Here is a 19,495-nt window from a genome sequence, read left to right on the forward strand (position 1 = left end):
AATATAAAATAATATGTAAAATATAAAAAATATATAAGATTTATATTAAGATTAATTAGATATGATAAAGTAAGTGGCTTCTGCACCTCTTAGAATGATTCCAACAGGTCAGATTTAATAACGTATTTCCTTTTGCACATGGAAGCATAACATTGCTCTACATATAATTTAGAGGTGTATTCCTAATGAATTAAGGTCACCTTTATTCCAAGACCAAGAGCAAGTGATCTTTCAATGATGATCAGTCTAAATGAAGGGAAAATATATAATTTCATCATTATCCCAAAGAAGGAGCTACTGGCTATGCTGGTATGTTATATAGTCATATGCCTTGCTGTAGAATGAAAGATAGATAGTTGTAAACTTCCTAATATCTTCTTTGACCATCTTCCACCATTTTCTTTAGGAAATTATAGTTCAGCAGCTTCAACTGAGGGCACCCCATCAAAGCAAGTGTAATGGGGACTATACAAAGACGTGCTTAGAAGTCTGAATATTTAGCTAACTTTTCCACTGTCATCTCTCTCCATTTGTTCTACTGAACCTCATCCCCTTGCTTGCTAACTCCCAGAATGACGTGATATGGAATTAATCTGTTGGCAGGTTTTCACTTGATTTATGCAGCGTAAACAGTTATTACAATTTACATTTTGATAACAAAGTTAAAGTATTATTATGATATTTGACACTTCTTAGGGTACATAATATTACACCTGTCTCCCATGGATGTTCTCATCTCCCTCTTTCAAGACTATGTTAAAACCTCATTGTAATGTTTTATGTAAATATATAAAGAATACTTGATGGCTAATATCTGTAATGACATTTATCTTCAGGAGCGAGTTATCTAGATCCGCTCATATGTGAAGATAAATGTCACGAAAGATCAGTCATTATGGTATATCTATACAATGTAAATATTTTTTACCTCTGCTGTTCTTCAGGACTGGAGCAGTTTTTAATGACAGTTTAAAAAAAAAAAAAAAAAAAAGAGGACTCAGGATGTGTGAGAACAATGGATTCTGAACACTATTAAAACTTCTACTGCCTTGGACATTGTTGTGCCATCAAAGATGCACACAGTTGTGCAGCGTTGGGGCGTAGGTACGATGGTGAATGGAGGGGGTGGGGAAGAGAAACAATATTACAAGCGTGTTAAAATAGTGAAAAGAGCATATAAATCTCTTTATAGTTGTGTGTATAGAGAGATATACTTTCCTGGACTCTAGGTTGCTGAGATGCTGAGCTAGAGATATTTGAGACAGAGAGAGAGAGAGAGGAATCCATGCCCATATGCCTCTCTGCTATGCATCATGGAGGGGAAAAAAGAACAAAAACGAGACAAAAACGGGAGCAGAGAAAAAAGCTGGTATTCAGAAGAATCCCCCAAATATGCATCTGCCAGAAATCTCTGTGCGCAATCTTTCAGAGCAGATGGATCCTAAACAACTATGCAACCTGTTAAACTAAAATATCCATAATGTGGGCTCAGTCCAGCTGCCATTGAAGTCAGTGACAAAGCTCCCGTTGACTTCAATGAGAGGAAGGATCAGTCCCCACCTGTACATATAGATAACTAATTTGTCTATCCCTCCATGCTCTATGACCATCACAGGGGTCACAGTGTGCTACTTCATTAGGGAATCTAATGGCAGTATAGCAAATGATGTTGCCAGTATTTAGGATGGGCAGGAAGGAGTAGGAAAGCAGAGATGCTTTCATACATTTGTCCAAAGACTCATGGAATCCCCTCTGTCTTCTAGCACGGTTCTCTACCTAACACACTGTTCAGAGGCTGGCTTTTACACCACATTCCTCTGTGTTTTCTGATGTGCCACCGGTACCCCCACTTGCAGAGGAACATGCAGTGGATTATTTGGTAGTTTTGTGGGCAAATATTTCTTCCTATGTGTTGTTACACAGAAAGTAAACTGAGTTCTTTATTTATTTCACAATGGACAAATTTTGCAGAAAGAAACTAGTTATAGATTTACCAGCCAACAGCTTTGGATTTTTCTTGCATTATTTATTAAATGTATCTTGGTAGCTTTCAACAGCAGGAAGGAACAAGTTGTTGCATAGATTTATCATGTAAGGAAGCAGCATGATATCCTTGGAACTTCTAGAATTAGATTGATTTGAAATGGTGTTCACTTTGGGATTAGACTCGTTCATGGGAGAGCTGAAACAGATTTGGTTTCCTAAACCTAAAGTTAGATGATAGTAGGAGTGCTGCAAAGGAAATATATTTGATCTCTCTTTTATAGAATTTCAATGCCAACATATCCTTTCAGACAGCACCAAACTACTGAGCATGGCACTGGTATTGGCTGTGGAGGAGTTCAGGGACAATGCTGATTGACAGTCACTACTAATTGTAGGACCCTTTGTGGAGGTGGAGGTGGGGAAGTGGTAAATTAACTGAATGATTTATGCAGCTAACATCATCAGGTGTCCTTAGTGAAACAAGAAATCAGCTCCCCAGCCCTTGCAACAGAATATAATGTGCTAGTTTAAACTAGGCAAGATATTTTCTACTAACCTTCTCATTTAAAACCATATACTGTTAACATTCACTATTTAAAAAAAATAAACTTCCAACATATGCCCTATGGATAACAATGTTCCTCCTTTGAAAGGCTTTGTTACAAAAATACCATTACTGCAGCCACAAATATTCACTTATTCCTGTGCCTATACCCAAATATTAGATCCATGGTGCTCAGATGAACAGAGTAAATAATAAACAAATAATTACAAAACCTACATATCCTGCTTATACCCTTCTCTGAGCTTCCCAGTACACTGTCTACTCTTCTTTAGATTGCAAGCTCTTCAGGGCAGAGACTGTCAATGTTTTGTCTTGTGCACCTCTCAGCCTTTTACTGGTACTTAAAAACAATCACCTTCTAATTACCCATCTGTCAATATGAAGCAGTTGGATATGTCCAGATTATCATTCCTAACCTTTCTAATTTGAATACAGTCTCCTGTAAATGGGATTCATTTCTGTAATAGAAGCTTCTATTGTAACTACATTGGGAAAGTTAGGATGATATAGGATTTTCTTTTCTGAACCATGTTTTAAAATGAGCCATATTTCAATAACCTTATTCACCCTGAATAGTAAATTACCATTACAGGAGTTCAATGATTTACATGGGACTATTTGTGGTTACTATCACAAATAAAGATATCAGCATTGCCCTAAATATTTTCATCAAGATGAAGCACACATTAAAATTGTACCCGTTTTTGTTTGTTTGTTTGTTTTCACTTTAGCTATAAGTTTGTCACTCATTTCTGCTTTGCTGGTCCCAAGCCTGACATTTAAACTCTAGACAGACACTTTTGTCTATAATTCAGAGTCCTTTCCTAGAGGTGAGAAAATAATGCAAAAAAAAATAAAAAAAATCAATCTTTAATTATTGATGTGCATCTTATTAGCATCCTTTCTTTCTTAGCACCGCCCCTGTGCTTCCTATGAATATCTATTGACATGTATGCTGGCAGGATTGTTTGATGAAACAGGGAATATTAATTGAATATTGTTATGTTCATCCAATTAGGGGAACAGAAACACATTTTGACTTTATCCAATCAAAAGAGTATAAATTTCTAGTGCTCACAATTAACTGTTCACAAGCAAACTACAGACCAAAAAAATTATTCACTGAAATTTAGTGGATCATTTCAAATGACTATATTTGAGAAAGTCTTGATCTATTTGCAGACAATTCATGAACAGAAAAAGAGGAGCAATTGTTCAGGTAATTCAGTATGAACCATTTATTTGCCCACATAATTCCTTTTACCTAAGTGATAGCCCTGTTTATCTTCCTTAGGATCCTGCATTAAATTTCTTGAGTCCTAATAATAAGATATTATATACTCCAACATAACACATATACTGCCTCTTCCATTACCACAAAATAATTGTAACAAAAACCATTACACTAAACTATGTTGTACTGAAGAAGCAATCTCTCGGAGTTGTAAGTTCTTGGAAACATTGCAGTTTCAATCCATTAGATAAAAATTCTTTTGCCTATAATTTTCAATCAGTCACTATATTGTTCAAAGTAGCTGACTGACAGCATAAGCATCATGTAAGTACTGTATTTTCACATTTAATTTAGGATTGGAATGAGAGCGTAAAGCATTCTATGCCAGAATAAGTTGATGGATTGATTTAGCAACACTGAGGACATACTGTGCTCAGATATGACTGCAATTGCTCCATTATCTTACAGGTGACAATAATTTCCAAAGATTTAAAAAAACAACATATGCAGAAGATGCAAAACTCCCCAATATAATTATGATTCTCACTTGGAGGTAGATCCTTGACTTTTGGAATATGGAAACATTCACGGAGGTGTTTCAGCTCATCTTCTTCATCTAAGTGCAAAGCAAGTTTCTCATCTGCTGGATTGCATCCTAGCTGTGAGGCAGTCTGTTCTAAAATGGTCACTGGCAACCCATGAGAAGATGAATCCATTTTCATGTCATTCAATTTCACCTTAAAATGAAAAACATCACAGTTTAAATTCTGCAGGATATCTATTCACTAGTGGCTGATAAGAGACCACTGATGCTGTTTCAATTGAGACCCAAGATTTATTTGATTCCAAGCTTTAAAGCGAAATATTTGAATGGGATGGCAAAACTAAAATTGATCAATTCAAGCATTTACAAGGCAACATATTGCTGTAGCCCCAAAGGCATCTTTTCCCCAGATACAGTGCTGTTTTCTCTTTAAGCTACATCAGCAGCTTCTAAGTTCTACCACTGCACCGATAGCAGTAACAAATTCTATAGTGTCATTCACATTTGCAGGAACTCAAAGCCAGGGGCAGCATTATTATTTTATTGTGTCTGCAATCTGTGCTCTGAAAGAAAGCAGGTGAATAGCAACATTTGAAGTTGTTTTCCAGTCTGTGCAATCTTCAAACTCTTTCAGCTTTTTCACTTACTGAAATAAAATGAATAAATAAATAAAATGAAAGGGATAGGGGAAAAAAAAGAAATAAAAAGGCAGACAAAGACATGAATGGAAGTGTTGTTTTCTAGAACAGGATCTTGAAATAATATTTCACTCTGACTAGACCACATACCTGTTTTTGTTTAACATTATACTTGCTCTGCACTGAGGAAAAGGGGGGAAAATACAGGCCAAGCAGGAAACATTACAGGCCATGTTTTCCAAACAGCATACAAACCGCAACTGTGACATTTGCAAGCCCACTACTCTTCACATAAAAAAACAGATAGACCTATAAGTGAAGGGTCTGGTGCATAAAAAAGTGCCCTTAATACATTTTTAATACATTTTCACAGGCTTACTTGAAAAATTTGGCCTTATAAATCATTTGTCAAAGAATATTCGTCTTTGAAGTAGTTCCTGTGAATTATGGGCTATGTCTTATGCACCCTCTGATCCCCTGCTGTGTTCTGCAACCCAAAGAGCACTTGGGAAACTGGCTTAATCAGCTGGTTGGGGATTGCCCCAGTTTAAGGAAATCTCTAGGCAGCTAGAATGCACTCTATATCACTCTCTTTAACAGCCCCAGAGGAAAGGCTGCTATAAATTACACACTAGACCAGATCAGCCCTGATAATCAGAGAAAGACAAAGTTGGTTTAAAGTCACCTTTCCCCTCTCTCTTCAGCTGTACCAAAGATCGCTCTGCTGCAATTGAGAATTGGGCCTATATTCTGCCACTATTCTTACCTATGTCTACCTCTGGTAAAAATTATTCTACTAAACAGCAACATGGCCACATAACCACTTGCAAATTCCTGGGTTTATTGAGATGCCTCTGTTCCATAAAACTACAGACACTACAGTGAAGGGGTCATATATCTATCAATCACACAACCAATACAGGTGAGATCTTATAGTCACAATGCACCGTGTGGATGCTAGAGTTGGGATCCACAAAGATACTCAGGTGCCTTCAGCCCAGACTTAGTTGCCTAACTTTTGGGTTTAGGAGCTTAAGTCCCAGTTTTGGTTCCCCTGTGATCCATAAAACTGCTGCTCAACCCTGTAGGCACCCAAACTCACTTGCTGCCTAAATTGTTAAGGTAGAAGTTTCCTAGGCATATGTGTTTCTGCTTGTAAGCATGTCGCACTGTTGCCACTTTAGGTGTCAGGATGCCTAAGAACCAGAGCATTTCACAAATGAGGGGAAGACAAGCGTTTGGGCACCTATGACATGTGGGGGACCTGAGCTGGTAGGTGTGCTAAGAAGCTGCCTAGTGGGTTGGATCCCATTCAAAATCTGGCCAGAGGACAAGGTGGCCTTATAACTGTTAGCCCAGTAGTTAGCACATTTGCCTGAGATGTGGGAAACAGGCTCAATTCCTTTTTCTCTGCCAGAGGGAGAGGGAAGGATTTGAACAAGTGTCTCCCACCTCTCAGGAGAAGTGGTTCCTCAATCTCTCCTGATGAGGCTGTTCCACTGTGGATACATAATGAAAGTGATTGGAGCAGGGGGACCAGACCCAGGAAGTCCCACCTAACCATGGGGCTACAGAATCATTCTCACATTCTGCGTCCCTCTCTAGCCCTATGCCTGTCTCACTGTGGATACATATGTAGAGCAAGAATGATTCTGTAGCACAGTGGGAGGGCGCCCACCTGGGAGATCCCCAGTCCAGTCTCCTGCTTCAGTCACTTTTTAATTATTTACCCACACTGGAACAGCTTCAATTGGAGAAGGTTGCCCTAGGTCAGAATATCCTATAGCTCAGTGATTAGAGCACTTGGCTGAAAGGTAGGAAACCCCAGTTCAAGTCCTCTCTCTCTTCTATCAGAAGGGGAAATTGAACAAGGATCTCTCACCACACAGGCAAGTTCTCTAGCCATTGGGCATCTCCTCCTCTGGCAGATTTGTGTAGAGTGAGGCAGGTACCTAACTCATTCTGGCAAGAAACAAGTTAGGCTTCAATGTCCCCTAAGTCCAGGAGCAGGGTTCCCATTCGTGGATCACTAAGCAGAGATAGGTGCCTCCCTCCGGCCCAGATTTAGGCACCTCTGAGACAGCGGTGGTGGTTAGCAAACACCCCTCTTGTCAGCAACTGCCATTGACTAGTTTAAGTTGCTTCTCTGATGTTGGCTTCTAAGGGAGCCATGCTGAGATAGCTTTAAAAGGGCAAAACTGCAAAGAATGGGGCAGACAAACTGATGTTTGCTGATATTTATTCTTCCATAGGATATACCAAGCCAGCAACAGGCAGCTTCTGATCACCCCACTGGTTATTCAGAAGATAGAAATACAGTTTCCTTAATGTTATCCAGATCTTTGGCTAGCACCGAAACAGTCACATCAATATGATGGAGATTACTGAAAATCTTTATCCATCATATGTAAATAAAAATTCTACCAATCCCAAAGTATTGTACATATAACCAAATAGGTCAATGAATAGTTCAGATCTTACCCAAATACATGCTTAAAGCCAATGCCTATTAACTAAACTATAATTAAAAAAAAAAAAAAAGAAATAGTATTGGTTAAAAGATCATATACATACAGATGAGAACAAAAGCTTATGTCAATTTCAAAATAGAAATAACTGAGTTGCAAAATTCTTAATCTGCAAAGTATCCAGAAATTACCCAAACAGCTTGGGGGTCATCAGTCCTTGTTTAGAATTTCTTTGTTAGAAATCCAGTCCAGAGAAATGAACCCAGAAATGAAGACCAAATAGTCCATGTACAGAGTTTGTTCAAATTCTCCCATGAGAATTAACAGAGCCGACAGGAACAAGTTGGGATCTTAGACTTATGACTCAAACCTTTCCTTTCAAGGCTCAAGCCCTCCTAAAATAAACGGGATTGGGTCAGAGGCTTCTTTTATAGTCTTTTAGCAGGCTATGACAGTCATTGGACAGCAGACATCACTCACAAGAGGTAATCCTTGGGTGCATAATAGGTCATTATACTTCTTTGAAGTCACATCTCCTTTTTTCTAAGCACATCATTAACTAGCTACATTAGCACAAGGCAATCTGCAATTTACAACCATTCACAGGTATTTACTACTTAAACTTTAAAGAGAAATAAAACAATAGTATTGTTACATTCGAGTTCCATCTAATACCTTCTAATACCTTCTTTTGATCTTTGAACTAACAGGCTATAGTGACAGATAGGAACTATTTGGTTACCTTGGTAATCACTTACAAGATTATAGGTAAATACTTGCAAATTCTAACAATCCAAGATTTAACCTCAAAGTCTTAGCTATTTACAATGAATGGCCCTAATTACCATTTGGATTTCTTTTCAATGTGTTCTCAAAGGTTGTGCTTTTGGATTATTCAGCCTGATAGGCTTACCCTTTCTTGCCCAGTGTCACAGCTTCCCACCTAGAATTCTGGCTTTTGTGGATCACATTCTTTGGTGTCTCAGTCTTTGTGGATCTTGCTGTTGTTCCTGTGACTTTCTAGGTGACTAAAAGTTAGGTTCCATCACACACAGCATTACAAGGCTTAAATCCATTGATGTATCCCTCCCAGCCTACAGCCCGAAAAGATCAAGACCTCCTCTAAACAAAAACATACTATTTCCTTTCTGTCTGATAAAGAAAGGTAAAAAAAAATCACCCTTCTCCATTCTGATTTTATTTGTGTTAGGGATAGGATATTACTCCAAAAAGAAGCTATGGGAGAAGCAGTATGATTATAGGGTAATAGTCTATGGATCATTAGATTCATTGTCTTTCACCTACTTCAGGTTTTTGTAATTCTTAAATGGCCCTGTTATCTGGCTCAGAAATCCATCATAACACAATATTCTAATTCATAAACTTTTAAAAAAATAAATAAATCTTTAATAGATGATAGCTAAAATAAAGGTGAACATGTGACAAAAAACTACATTCAGATCAAATGGGTTCATATCTAATCAACAGGTTAAAATCAAAGGAATGAATTATCCTCATATGATCTCCATCTAACAATCCAGGGAGACAACAGTTGGGGTTTACCCTTAAGTCCCAAAATCACAGAGCATATTCAGTGCCAGGTTAATATCAACCTATACTGCAGCCAAATGACTAGGATCGGAGGTCCAAATTACTATCAGTTTCAGTTAACTGACATTTAGGTTATGATCATAATGCCAAGTGTATAATGGCCCTGACAGACTTTAATTACATAGTAGCAATCCTTCCTCTGCTACCAAGATATAGTTATAAAAAGAGATCACACATGAAATTATATGGACAACAGTTTCTATGTAGTTTAAGGCTGCTGCACATGGGAGATTAGTCTTAGCTACTGTTGCTGTATCAGTTCTGTAGATATTAAATTACCTATTTTTCTCTCTGTATCTCTCTCTCTCACACATGCACACACAGCTCATCTGATAAGAAAGCAAAGGTTGACATTTAAGTTTGAACTTCTCAGATGATCTTTCAGTTTCTCAACTCTTTAGCGTGGTTGTTTGCAGCAGCTGGAAAAATAGTTGATGATGTTTTGTTTCTAGTGACTCAGCTCAGCTGATTAGTGTTAATGGACCCATTGGCTAGCTGACTAGGAAGCTTTGTGTGCTTGTCTGTGACAAGTCTAAATGTTGCTGGTATTACTAAGCTCCTTACCCTTCAATGGCCAGATGTGGAAGGGAAACAGGCCTTCTGTCAGGTACTGTGACACTGCATGGCGAGGACCAGCTTTCACCTATGACAACACCTCTTATGGGTTATAATTAGAGCTGGGCAAAATTTTTCAGACAAATAATTTATTTGCCAAAAAATACAGATTTGGTTGACTCATGGTTACTCCATGAAGCTGATGCAAATTCACTAGATAGTAGATGGTGGTGCCGGTGCCCAGCTTACAGCCTTTAGCCCAGTGGATAAGGTCCTCACCTAGGACAAGGAGACCCAGCTTTAGATCCTTGCCCTGGAACAGTGATTTCAACCCAGCTCTCCCTCCTCCCAATGAGCATCCCAGCCCCCAAGATAGAGGCTACTCTGGGGAGGGTCTCTCTCCATTTCTCCTGTTGAAGCTATTCCACTTTGCATAAAAGACTAGAATATTCATTGGGCTGGAGAAAGAACATGAGATTGAATTTATAGCCTGTAGATAGGATACTCACATGACAGAGGGGATACCTAAGTTCAGGTCTCTACTTCATCTCCTTTTCCCTTCACTCCTTGTTCCACTTTTTGTGCTCTTTAAAAAAAGCCCTAAAACAAAATGGTTTACTCCAAACATGTGCTGTTCAACCCAGAACTAACTTTTTTGATTAGCTAAAGCTTTTTAGATTCAGTTCAACTCAATTATTTTTTAAAGTATTATGATTTTGGAAATGCCAGTGAACAAAAAAAAGAGACTCATTGACTTTAATGTCAGAAGGGGACCATCATGATCATCTAATCAGATCTCTACATTGCAGGCCACCAGAACCTCATCCACTCCTGAAATAGACCCCGAACCACTGGCTGAGTTACTGTAGTTATTTGCCCAGCTGTAATTATAACCTAGCTTATGCCTCCCCTGATAACTCCTCCTGGGGTCCCTCAAGGAATCAGAACAGGGTTCACCCTCTGGAGCTACTTGACATTGGCCAATTAAATTTGATTCAGTAATATTTATGAAACTGAGGAATTTTTGCCAAATTAGCTAATGATCTGAGGAGTCCAGAAAACCCAGCCAGCCTTGTATGCTGGTTGGTAACGCTGGGCATCACTGGCATGGACAACTCTGCTTTTCTTCAAAAATACCATGTGCCAGAGGTGACTTTTACTTTCCAAATTTTGAATTCCAAAAACTGTTAACTGAATCATTAGTTCAGAGCCTATGTTCCAGTAACTTTCACTAAGAATGAAGAGGAAAGTCTCAGACAGCACTGAGATCCATAGGTGAACCCTAGGGGACAGCCCTAACTTTGGCAGCCTGTGGCCCATCTAATTTACACCAGGGACCTCCTCTCCAAATAGAGTTACCACCTTTGAAATCCAAAAACACCCAGTACCTCCCTACCACAAGGCAAGCCCATTGCATCCCCAACCACAAGGCAACCCTGCAACCAAACCCCTTCAACAGCCACTTATAGTGTCTAGGGAGAACACATATAGATAAAATTGATAACATAATTGATAACAAAGGCCCTTTGTTTTATCAGCAGATTTTGCCACCCAATCTTTGTTTCATTTAGCCAGTTGTCATTGAATGTTCAGTTTTCAATGCAAGCTTTTTTCCCCCAGGAGTGTAGTAGGATCATTCGCACCATTGCCCTGATCTTCCATTATTTAATATGACTCTCACATCTCACTCTCATCTCAAACCCTCTCTCACACACGTGATGTGCTTGCTTGTTGGTGGGCAGGCAGCTGGTGTATTTTAAACAGTTTTGATCTGTTATCGATTAAACTGAGCAAGTGGGAACACTGTGGGATCTTTAACTGGATACAGAAACTTTTAACCTTAGATATCCCAGTTTATTGTGATGATTATGCAAAAATTGAGACCCCATGTTAAAAAAAGAGGCAGATTAATTTTTTTTCTGGCAACTGGCAAATCCATTAAATAAACAACCATGTCAGTCAAATATTGGCCAGGTGGAAACCCTCACATGCCTAAGAGCAACCCATGCGTAGGACAGTGCAAAGATGATTTAGCCACCTTACGCACCACCTACCCCTTTTCTCCTAGACTGCGAGGTCTGTTTTGCACATCTCAGAACCATGACACAGAATCTCACCCTTAAACTTGCCATTCACCACTTTTTAATAAGGCCTATGTAGGCCCAATAGCTATCACCCTAGATTAATGGCCACTATACTCCAGATGACTATCTTTTGCCTGACAAGCAAATATTACTCCCACACCACCCTGGAGGCATGATCCAAAGTCCACAGAAGTAAAAGTGAGTCCCTCCATTGAATCCAATAGACTTTGGAGCAGGTCCTTGGGTACCCTGTCACTGTTGCCTTTTTCTATACTTGATCAATGACTTCCATTTACTAAGATTCTTATTTATATTAAATTTTGACAGCAAATATAACAAATATTCATTTTTAGCTTCTAGATATATGTAAGTGTTTGGAGGTATGTGACACAAACATTATGAAAAAAGATAAAACTACCAAAATAAAAATCAATCAAAATCCAGTTGAGGAATGGAATCCCAGAAACCCAGTTCTGAAACCAAAATAAGTAAATATTTATTGTCTTTGGAATAGGAGTTAGGCTTGCTGGATGCTAAACTATGAAAGCCTATGAAGCCTTTATGACTGGCATAACTGCTAATTGCTGCTGAACAGAGCCATGCAATTATTTCACATAATTCTCAACATTTGTTATTTTCTACATGTACAGAAAAGAAAACCTTTATTGTTGAGAATTTTGTAAACATTGTTCTACCCAATTATTGACAGTTAACTGAAAAAATATGCCCTGTATTCCTCTCCAGTTGAAATGCAGAGACCCATTAATGCAAAGGTCTCATCCCACCTTGATCAAATGGTTCACTTTAGGATTTTGTCAAGATGGGGCAGGTTTTCACTGACAAATAAAAATGGTCAGAACAAGCATATATATATGTTGAGGTGATGTGACTTCCTCCTCTACTTTTGCCCCTTCAACTTTCTGATGCCTATGTGGTTTTCTAGAGACAACATTTCTTTTCTAGAACTGAAAAGAAGATATGTTTCTAGTGGAACTCAGTTTCTTTTTATGTTTCTACCTGTATTTTCCACAGTCTCTTCGGTTTCTCTTCCTTCTCCCCTGTGAATGCTGATGTCTGTTCCCCCACATCTCTTATCATTCCCCTTTTTACTGCCACTCCTTGCTCATTCTTCCCTATCTGACACCAGTTTTTGTTCTCCTCCTCTTACTTCATATCATTCTCTTCCTTGTATGTTACTGCTTCGCCTTCTGCCCCCACCTCATACATGCAATGATTTGATGAAAAAGACTCACCAGTGGCTATTGACAATCTCCTGTTGTCAGGCAGAACAGATGCAGCCAAAATTAAGCAAGCTGAAAAACAGTCATTTTATCAGCACAAATATCAGTTTTATTATTACATTTCTGATTAACCCTATAGAACACAAAGAACATATAATACTTAAACACCGCTGACACTAAAAGCAGTGTGGTTCTTTCTATTTTGCCCTGTATGTGTAGTTTACTGACTCAAAAAAATCTCAGAAAGGAAATGTTAACAAACCATCCTATCAAACGTACAGGAAAAGGACCAGAAGGTTTAATTATAAGAACTATCATTTGATTATTTTAGATCCATTTTATACTATTTGTATAGCTCTATTCTCTGCCTATATAATTGTATCATTGTATTTTTATTATTCAGCTGTAACCCCCCTATATTTTCCTAAATTGTTCAAAGCTGATTACTCACAATACTTTCCGCTTAACATGGTGCTGCCATAAGGCATAACACTGAGCCTCTACTTAAAGCTGAATCAGTAACCTCTTTTAAGAGGTTACTGATTCATCACGTGAAGAACATTTGTTCTGCTTTTTGCCCTCCAACAGCAGTTCACTAGATTGCCAAAGGTAGTTTAACCCATAGAACATTTTCCAGGCTGCTGGCCAAATAAATGCTTAAGAGGGTTACAGGAGTACAATGTTAGTCTGTAGTCTCAAGGGTTAAAAGACACCAGCTGAATGCACCAATAGCATTGTTAGAGGCGGTAAAGGACTAAAGTACTACAGAACTGTATTCTTTAAAAAAAAACAAAGTTAAAGTACAAGGGTCTAATCTTGCATCTCATGGTCATGTTAGTAATTCTAATTCATATGAATATAGTTTGCAGGATCAGTCCCTAAACAAATTTGCTTTCTAAACTTACATCATCCTAACAGAGTTTTCAAAACACTGCATTAAATTCAAGTAAGTTACAGAACTGTAAGTAATGGAAAAAATCTAAATATAATATTCACAGCATGCCTGTTACAATATAAAGACAAACATTCAGTAAACATACAATTATATAATGAAATAAGTTACACACTACAGTGTCACATCTGCAGCAACAGAATGTGACAGACTGGAATTACAATAAGTTCAGTTACTTTACATAGGCACATATTGATCTTATCAAAAACTGACAGTGTTAACTGTAATTTCACACACAAAGCTCATCTTTCTACTCCATAGTAAAACCACATTACCCTGCAGTTAGCAGCCATTTCAGACAAAGAATAAGGAAGTTCTTAAACACTCAAACAGTGTAGTGATAAGAACAGTTTTTCCCACAGTCATGCATTTTCTATGTAAAGACTGAACAGCACTCTCTCTGAACACGTGACCATCCGCAGTTAACCAGAAGTCAGATACGTGAAACTTATTCTCTGACCATGGCGAAATTAATTGTAACACAACAAAAACTAAACAAAATTTAACTTTCTCATGTAGAGATACATTAATGGATCACTCCTATCAACTTAGAGTTTCTCTGCACTTGAAGCTGGGGACAGAGTGTAACTACAGCCGTAGGTAAAAATAGGAAGTAGCTTCAGTGGTGCAAGTGGCTAGACACCCTGAGGTATGTGCCTATTTGAGAAACTAGGCACATACTCTGGCAACACTGAACTAGTTGACCACTGGTGGGTGCTGGGAAAATTCACGATGGGGTGAAGAGAAATCTTTGCTAGCCACCCAATTTAGTCATTGGTTGGAAATTGTAAATGAAATCAAAACATTAATACACACTTTAAAAGCATATACAGCATATGATAAGATACTTGTACCTGAAAAAGCATAATAGGTCTGAAAAGTATGAACAAAGACTAGCTTCCTCACACAGCTATTTTCTTTTTTTTTTTTATGACAATGTCAATGCCATAATGACAATGTCAGCAATGTTGGCTGACCTAATACTTTAAATTATGATTTGTAAGCCAGGTCTGAATGACTCTCCCCTTACTGCTAGTGTTGAGCTGGAGGGTGAGGGGGAAAGGCTTCAGGACCACACTATATTTTAGATATCCAGCAGACAGAGGAGCGGTGTTCCCCAAGTGATCGGTTTTGGCTGGTGCTGGGTTACAAATCACTTTAGTTATTGAATGAGGGGGTAATTAAATGTTGTTATCTTTCTTGTATGAGTAAAGGGCAGCAGAACTGTGCTTAGCTTGACCTGACTGAGGGGGGTCACCGTCAACTGAGCTGCATTCACTAAGCAGGGGGGTCGGATGCCATAGCTCAGTGGAGACGGGGGAGGAGGGGAGAGACAGGTGTTTTGCTTGGTAGTGTGTGGCTTTCTAAGAGTCACAATCACTATTTGACTTGCTCCTCTGTCTCCTGTTAAAAGATAGAGCTGAGTAGGCTCCACAGAGAGTCTCTTGTTTTGTTAAGTGACCATTGGAGCTGAAATCACTGATAATCAAGTCTAAGTACTTAGACCTGCTGAAATCAGAGACACCTGAGTAGAACCTCCAGAGACCAACCCACAGAGGTCAGAGGGGCAGGTGGCAGCAGAAGGTGAAGATGCAAGGCTATAAGCAATGGAGCAGTGGAGTGAATGGTGGCACAACGAACAATAGCAGCCAGGGTGAGTGGCAAGCAGCTGAAGGAACAAGTAAGGTTCTTTCTCCTTCCCCCTCCCCTGTGGGAGATGAACAGATGCAAAAGCACCTCTGAACTCATCCCCTTTTGGCCTGCTTGTTGCTACTATATTCACCAGAATTATATAAATATTCCATCTGGAACAATGAGGACTTGGCCATTGGAAAGTTCCCTGATGCAAAGGATGACTTATTACCGCACATTCTCCTAGTCTGCTAGTGTTGACTCTGTCTAGTTTACCTCATAGTAATACTAAAGTGCCTTGTTTCCACTGTGTTTTTCCACAGGATAGTTAAGCTCCCTTAGTTATCCACTTTTCACCCCTTCTTTGGTCAGTGACGAGGAGCCCTGAGAAAGCGAGCAGAGGCCACTTTTAAGGCTGTTCTCTCCCACATGCAATGTCCAGAGACATTGGTAGTCCATAAAAGTAAGTTAGGATGCATCTTACACAGCCTTGTTTGGCCATGCAGATGATGAGACAATTTTGCTTATGTGTCACCTGCACAACTATGGTCAGGAATGACCAAAGCAATATGGAGCCACTTTTAGAATCAAAGACACACTTTAACTTGCTGTACTATTTATTTTTAAATTTATATACTGACTTCTGTACTTTCCCCCCTGAATTCTGGTAGGCATATGTCCCTTTTCTAGATTTAGCCTTTGACTCTCCAAAGAGTCATTATGCAGTGAGCTAGAAATATGGGCCCAAGACTAAATGAACTCTTGCTAGTATCTGCCTTCCTACAGATGTTTATAATCCTCAGATATTCCCCTTACTTGAACTAAAAATTTCAGGAGGTGACTCACCTTTCAGAGGGACCTTTATTAATATTCTCTAAAGAATTGCTACAACATTATAAACTGATTGCCTCACTTGGACTGTGATCTGAACCCTCACTTTTTGGTGAGTTGTTCTAAGGAAGGTTACAGGTCTCCATAGGGATTGTATGCAATCTTTGAAAAGTGCATTTCCCTCGAGCAAGCCATAAAAACTCAGGACAGTTGCTAAAGATCACTCAAGATATATTATTGAAAGCACAATTTCAAAGTGTTCATTTTACTTATTTTATGTTACCATATACATTAAGTATATTAAGCATTTCCCTAATACAAGGTATATTAAGTACAGCTGATTGCAATAAAATGCTGTTTTCTAGAGCAGAGAAAAATATCTGTGTCACATTTAAGGTTTTACTCACTTCCACAGAATAAATTACAAACATTTGACACAATGCTTCCCCTACCCCTCACTGGTTCAGTGAATGTTATGTCTGTTAACTTCTTTGTTTTTCATTTGACTGAGGAAAGCTAATAAGAAAAAAACCAATTCAAACAAACAAATAAAAACTTCTGGCTCTGTCTTGATAAGGTCAGGTTGTAGAATCTTCCCAGCAATTTAACTTTGCTCCCTCCTTTCAGAATATATTTATCCTGGCAGCCAAGCTTCTGTACAAAGTAAAAACAATTAAGCTAAAGTTGGCAAAATGGCACAGAAAAAAAAAGTCATCCTTTTTAATGAAACTGGATAGAAAAATCCAGGAAGAAAGAAACTAAATGCAAGTCCAAAATATATTTATATGCATACAGTTTCATGCGTTCTTTATGATTTTAGCTATCTAGAAAGTTTAATGGGATGGTTAAAAACAATGTTTGAGCTTAAGAGTCCAGTAGACTATTGACAGAAGTCAAAGTGCAAAAGTAAGATAATTTATTTAATGTCTTGTAACTAAAACAGTTTGCTACATTCTCTTCAAATTTTTCAGAAAATTTCTTTAATTTGACAAATATCAGAACAGGATTTTTCTAGCCAAAATACAGTGGGGTTAAAATAGAGCTGTAAGTGCTGGTTACAATTTATATGAGACTTGTCAATAATTAAGTATTTATTTTTTAAATTATATAGCATTTTATAAATAACTTACATTTTGCTTTTAAAAACTTTTATACCTATAGACGACAAAACATTCCATACAAAAGCAAACTAAATTAAACAATTAATCATGAGAGTAACTGGGGAAAGCACAATAAATGAAAAATTCCCACAGACTAGCATGTTTAGCTATTCCCACCCCAAAAAAATAACCAATAGCCATCCTTTAATGTATTTAGTGGCCTATTGCGATAAGAAGGAGTCTTTACATTAGCTTCAATAGAGTATGTATTGTAAATTTCATATAGTCATCCAGTTTTTAACTTACATACATTTATACCACTGTAATTGCATAACCATTCCACCTGTTCACTATCTCCAGAAAAGAATAAACTATTACATATTAACTATGTCCCCTATTTCTGGTGTGTCTGAAACTCAGATAAAACATAGTTCTACAATAATCCGTAGATAATATACACACCTCAGTTATGTCACCTGTTACTTATCTTGTCTCAAAAAGAAATCAAAACATTTCTATTTTATTAAAACTAAAAATAAACATGTCTATCTGCAAATTTCAGACCACCTTCAAGGGAAATTAATGAATGCTGCTAATAGCTGGATCCAAGGAGGCATTAGGAAGAGACAATCAGGAGGAAAGGCAATATATAACCTTTAGAGGGGACAATTAGAGATCAATTATTAGTCACAGAACAGCGTTCTGAAGCTGCTTCTTCATTAATCAAAGATTATCCCAAATTAGAATGTTTAATTATTCGCAGAGACAAAGGTTTTGTATATTGTCTCAAAAAACTGCTAGTAGGCTCATGAAATACATTTTCAACTCCCATCGATCATTTCATTTAGAAAATGATTTTAAAGCTGTAGTTAAAGAATGTTTAGTTGCAGCCTAAAACCAAAAGACAAACCCCACTTCAGAAACATGCAAAAACAGCTGGATTTTAAGGCAAACACTACTGAGCTATTTGTGCAGTTCTAAAGTTAAAAAGGCTACAGCACTTTGTTTCACTAGGACAGTCCTAGTATTTCATCTGATGTCCTAGTGACCTACACACCTGATATCCCAATTTCTTATTGCATCAGTCAAAAATATATTTGAAAATAACTACACAAGCCTAATCTAAAATCCATTGAAATCAATGGAAAGAATCCGATTGTCCTCAATAGCCTTTGAATGAGGCTCAGCATTTATCCGTTAGGCACTGCTATTGTGAGTAGAATTTGCTTTGTGTTTATCAAGAACAGTTGAGAGAAACAATGATGAACAATGTTTGGAGAGAACAGAAAAATCAGATAAGTGTAGCCACTATCCAAGCTGTTCTTTTGCTTAAAGTGACCATTACCATTATTTTCATATTACAATTATTCAGATCCCTAATTTACTGGGGTAGGGGGGTGAGGGGGAATCCTCTAGTACCGGAAATAAATGCATGTTACTGTTGAGTCAAAAGCTGGCAATAGTGACACCAGTGAGTATTTTATAAAGCATACTTTATCTGTTGTGTAAGTATTTCACACCCTTTAAAAATATTGCCACAAAGGGTAATGGTGTTTTCTTTTGAAAATATGTTCACCTTACCTAAAATAAAATGGAATAAACTTCACTAGAGCAAAGATTTGCAAATGAAAACAAAGAGGCTTTGTGCAGCTAGATCCCCCAGCTAAACACAGATAAGGCTTCCTATCACTTAAGCCTAAGGCTTCTTTAAGCCTAGAGCCCATAGAGTGACAGACAGATGGTCTAAAGTAGCTTTCCTATTACTGATTATATTATGTCTCAGAGAATCAGGTGATTCCTCTTTATTAGCCTTGTTAATTCTCCATCAGCCATTTAGACCTGGCCTTTCGATTTGTAGCTGTTAGAAGAGTAGTACTGTTATGTTTCAAATACAGAGAATATGCTCACTCAAAGCAACAAACAATATAGGCCCTGATCCTTCAAACACTTATGTATGTGCTTAACTTCGCTACTGTTATTTGTGCCATTGAGTGGGAGGAAGAGGAGGAGGAGAGAGGAAGGACAATGGTAACAGTAAGTTCCCACAGTCACTC

General features: G+C 38.0%; 1 protein-coding gene across 6 annotated transcripts in view; it reads right to left on the reverse strand.

The window, feature by feature from the left end:
* KYNU (kynureninase) overlaps window positions 1-13,453 on the reverse strand; it is a 78,554-nt gene extending 65,101 nt beyond the window's left edge. The window contains exons 1-3 of one of the 6 annotated variants that reach the window (XM_067549504.1): window positions 13,378-13,453; window positions 12,939-12,998; window positions 4,333-4,522 (exon numbers count right to left, since the gene is read on the reverse strand). In XM_067549504.1, the coding sequence (XP_067405605.1) occupies window positions 4,333-4,507 (175 nt within the window). In that variant the 5' untranslated portion in view covers window positions 4,508-4,522; window positions 12,939-12,998; window positions 13,378-13,453. Of the gene's footprint in view, window positions 1-4,332; window positions 4,523-7,626; window positions 7,865-10,110; window positions 10,210-12,938; window positions 12,999-13,377 lie in introns of those variants that run through there. The other 5 variants (XM_067549505.1, XM_067549507.1, XM_067549506.1 and 2 more) reach the window with 5 other exon arrangements.
* Window positions 13,454-19,495: the final 6,042 nt, after the last annotated feature.

Source organism: Emydura macquarii, unplaced genomic scaffold, assembly GCF_026122565.2.
Source record: "Emydura macquarii macquarii isolate MOO-44397 ecotype Brisbane River unplaced genomic scaffold, CSIRO-AGI_Emac_v2 contig_1253, whole genome shotgun sequence".
Lineage (NCBI taxonomy): Eukaryota > Metazoa > Chordata > Testudines > Chelidae > Emydura > Emydura macquarii.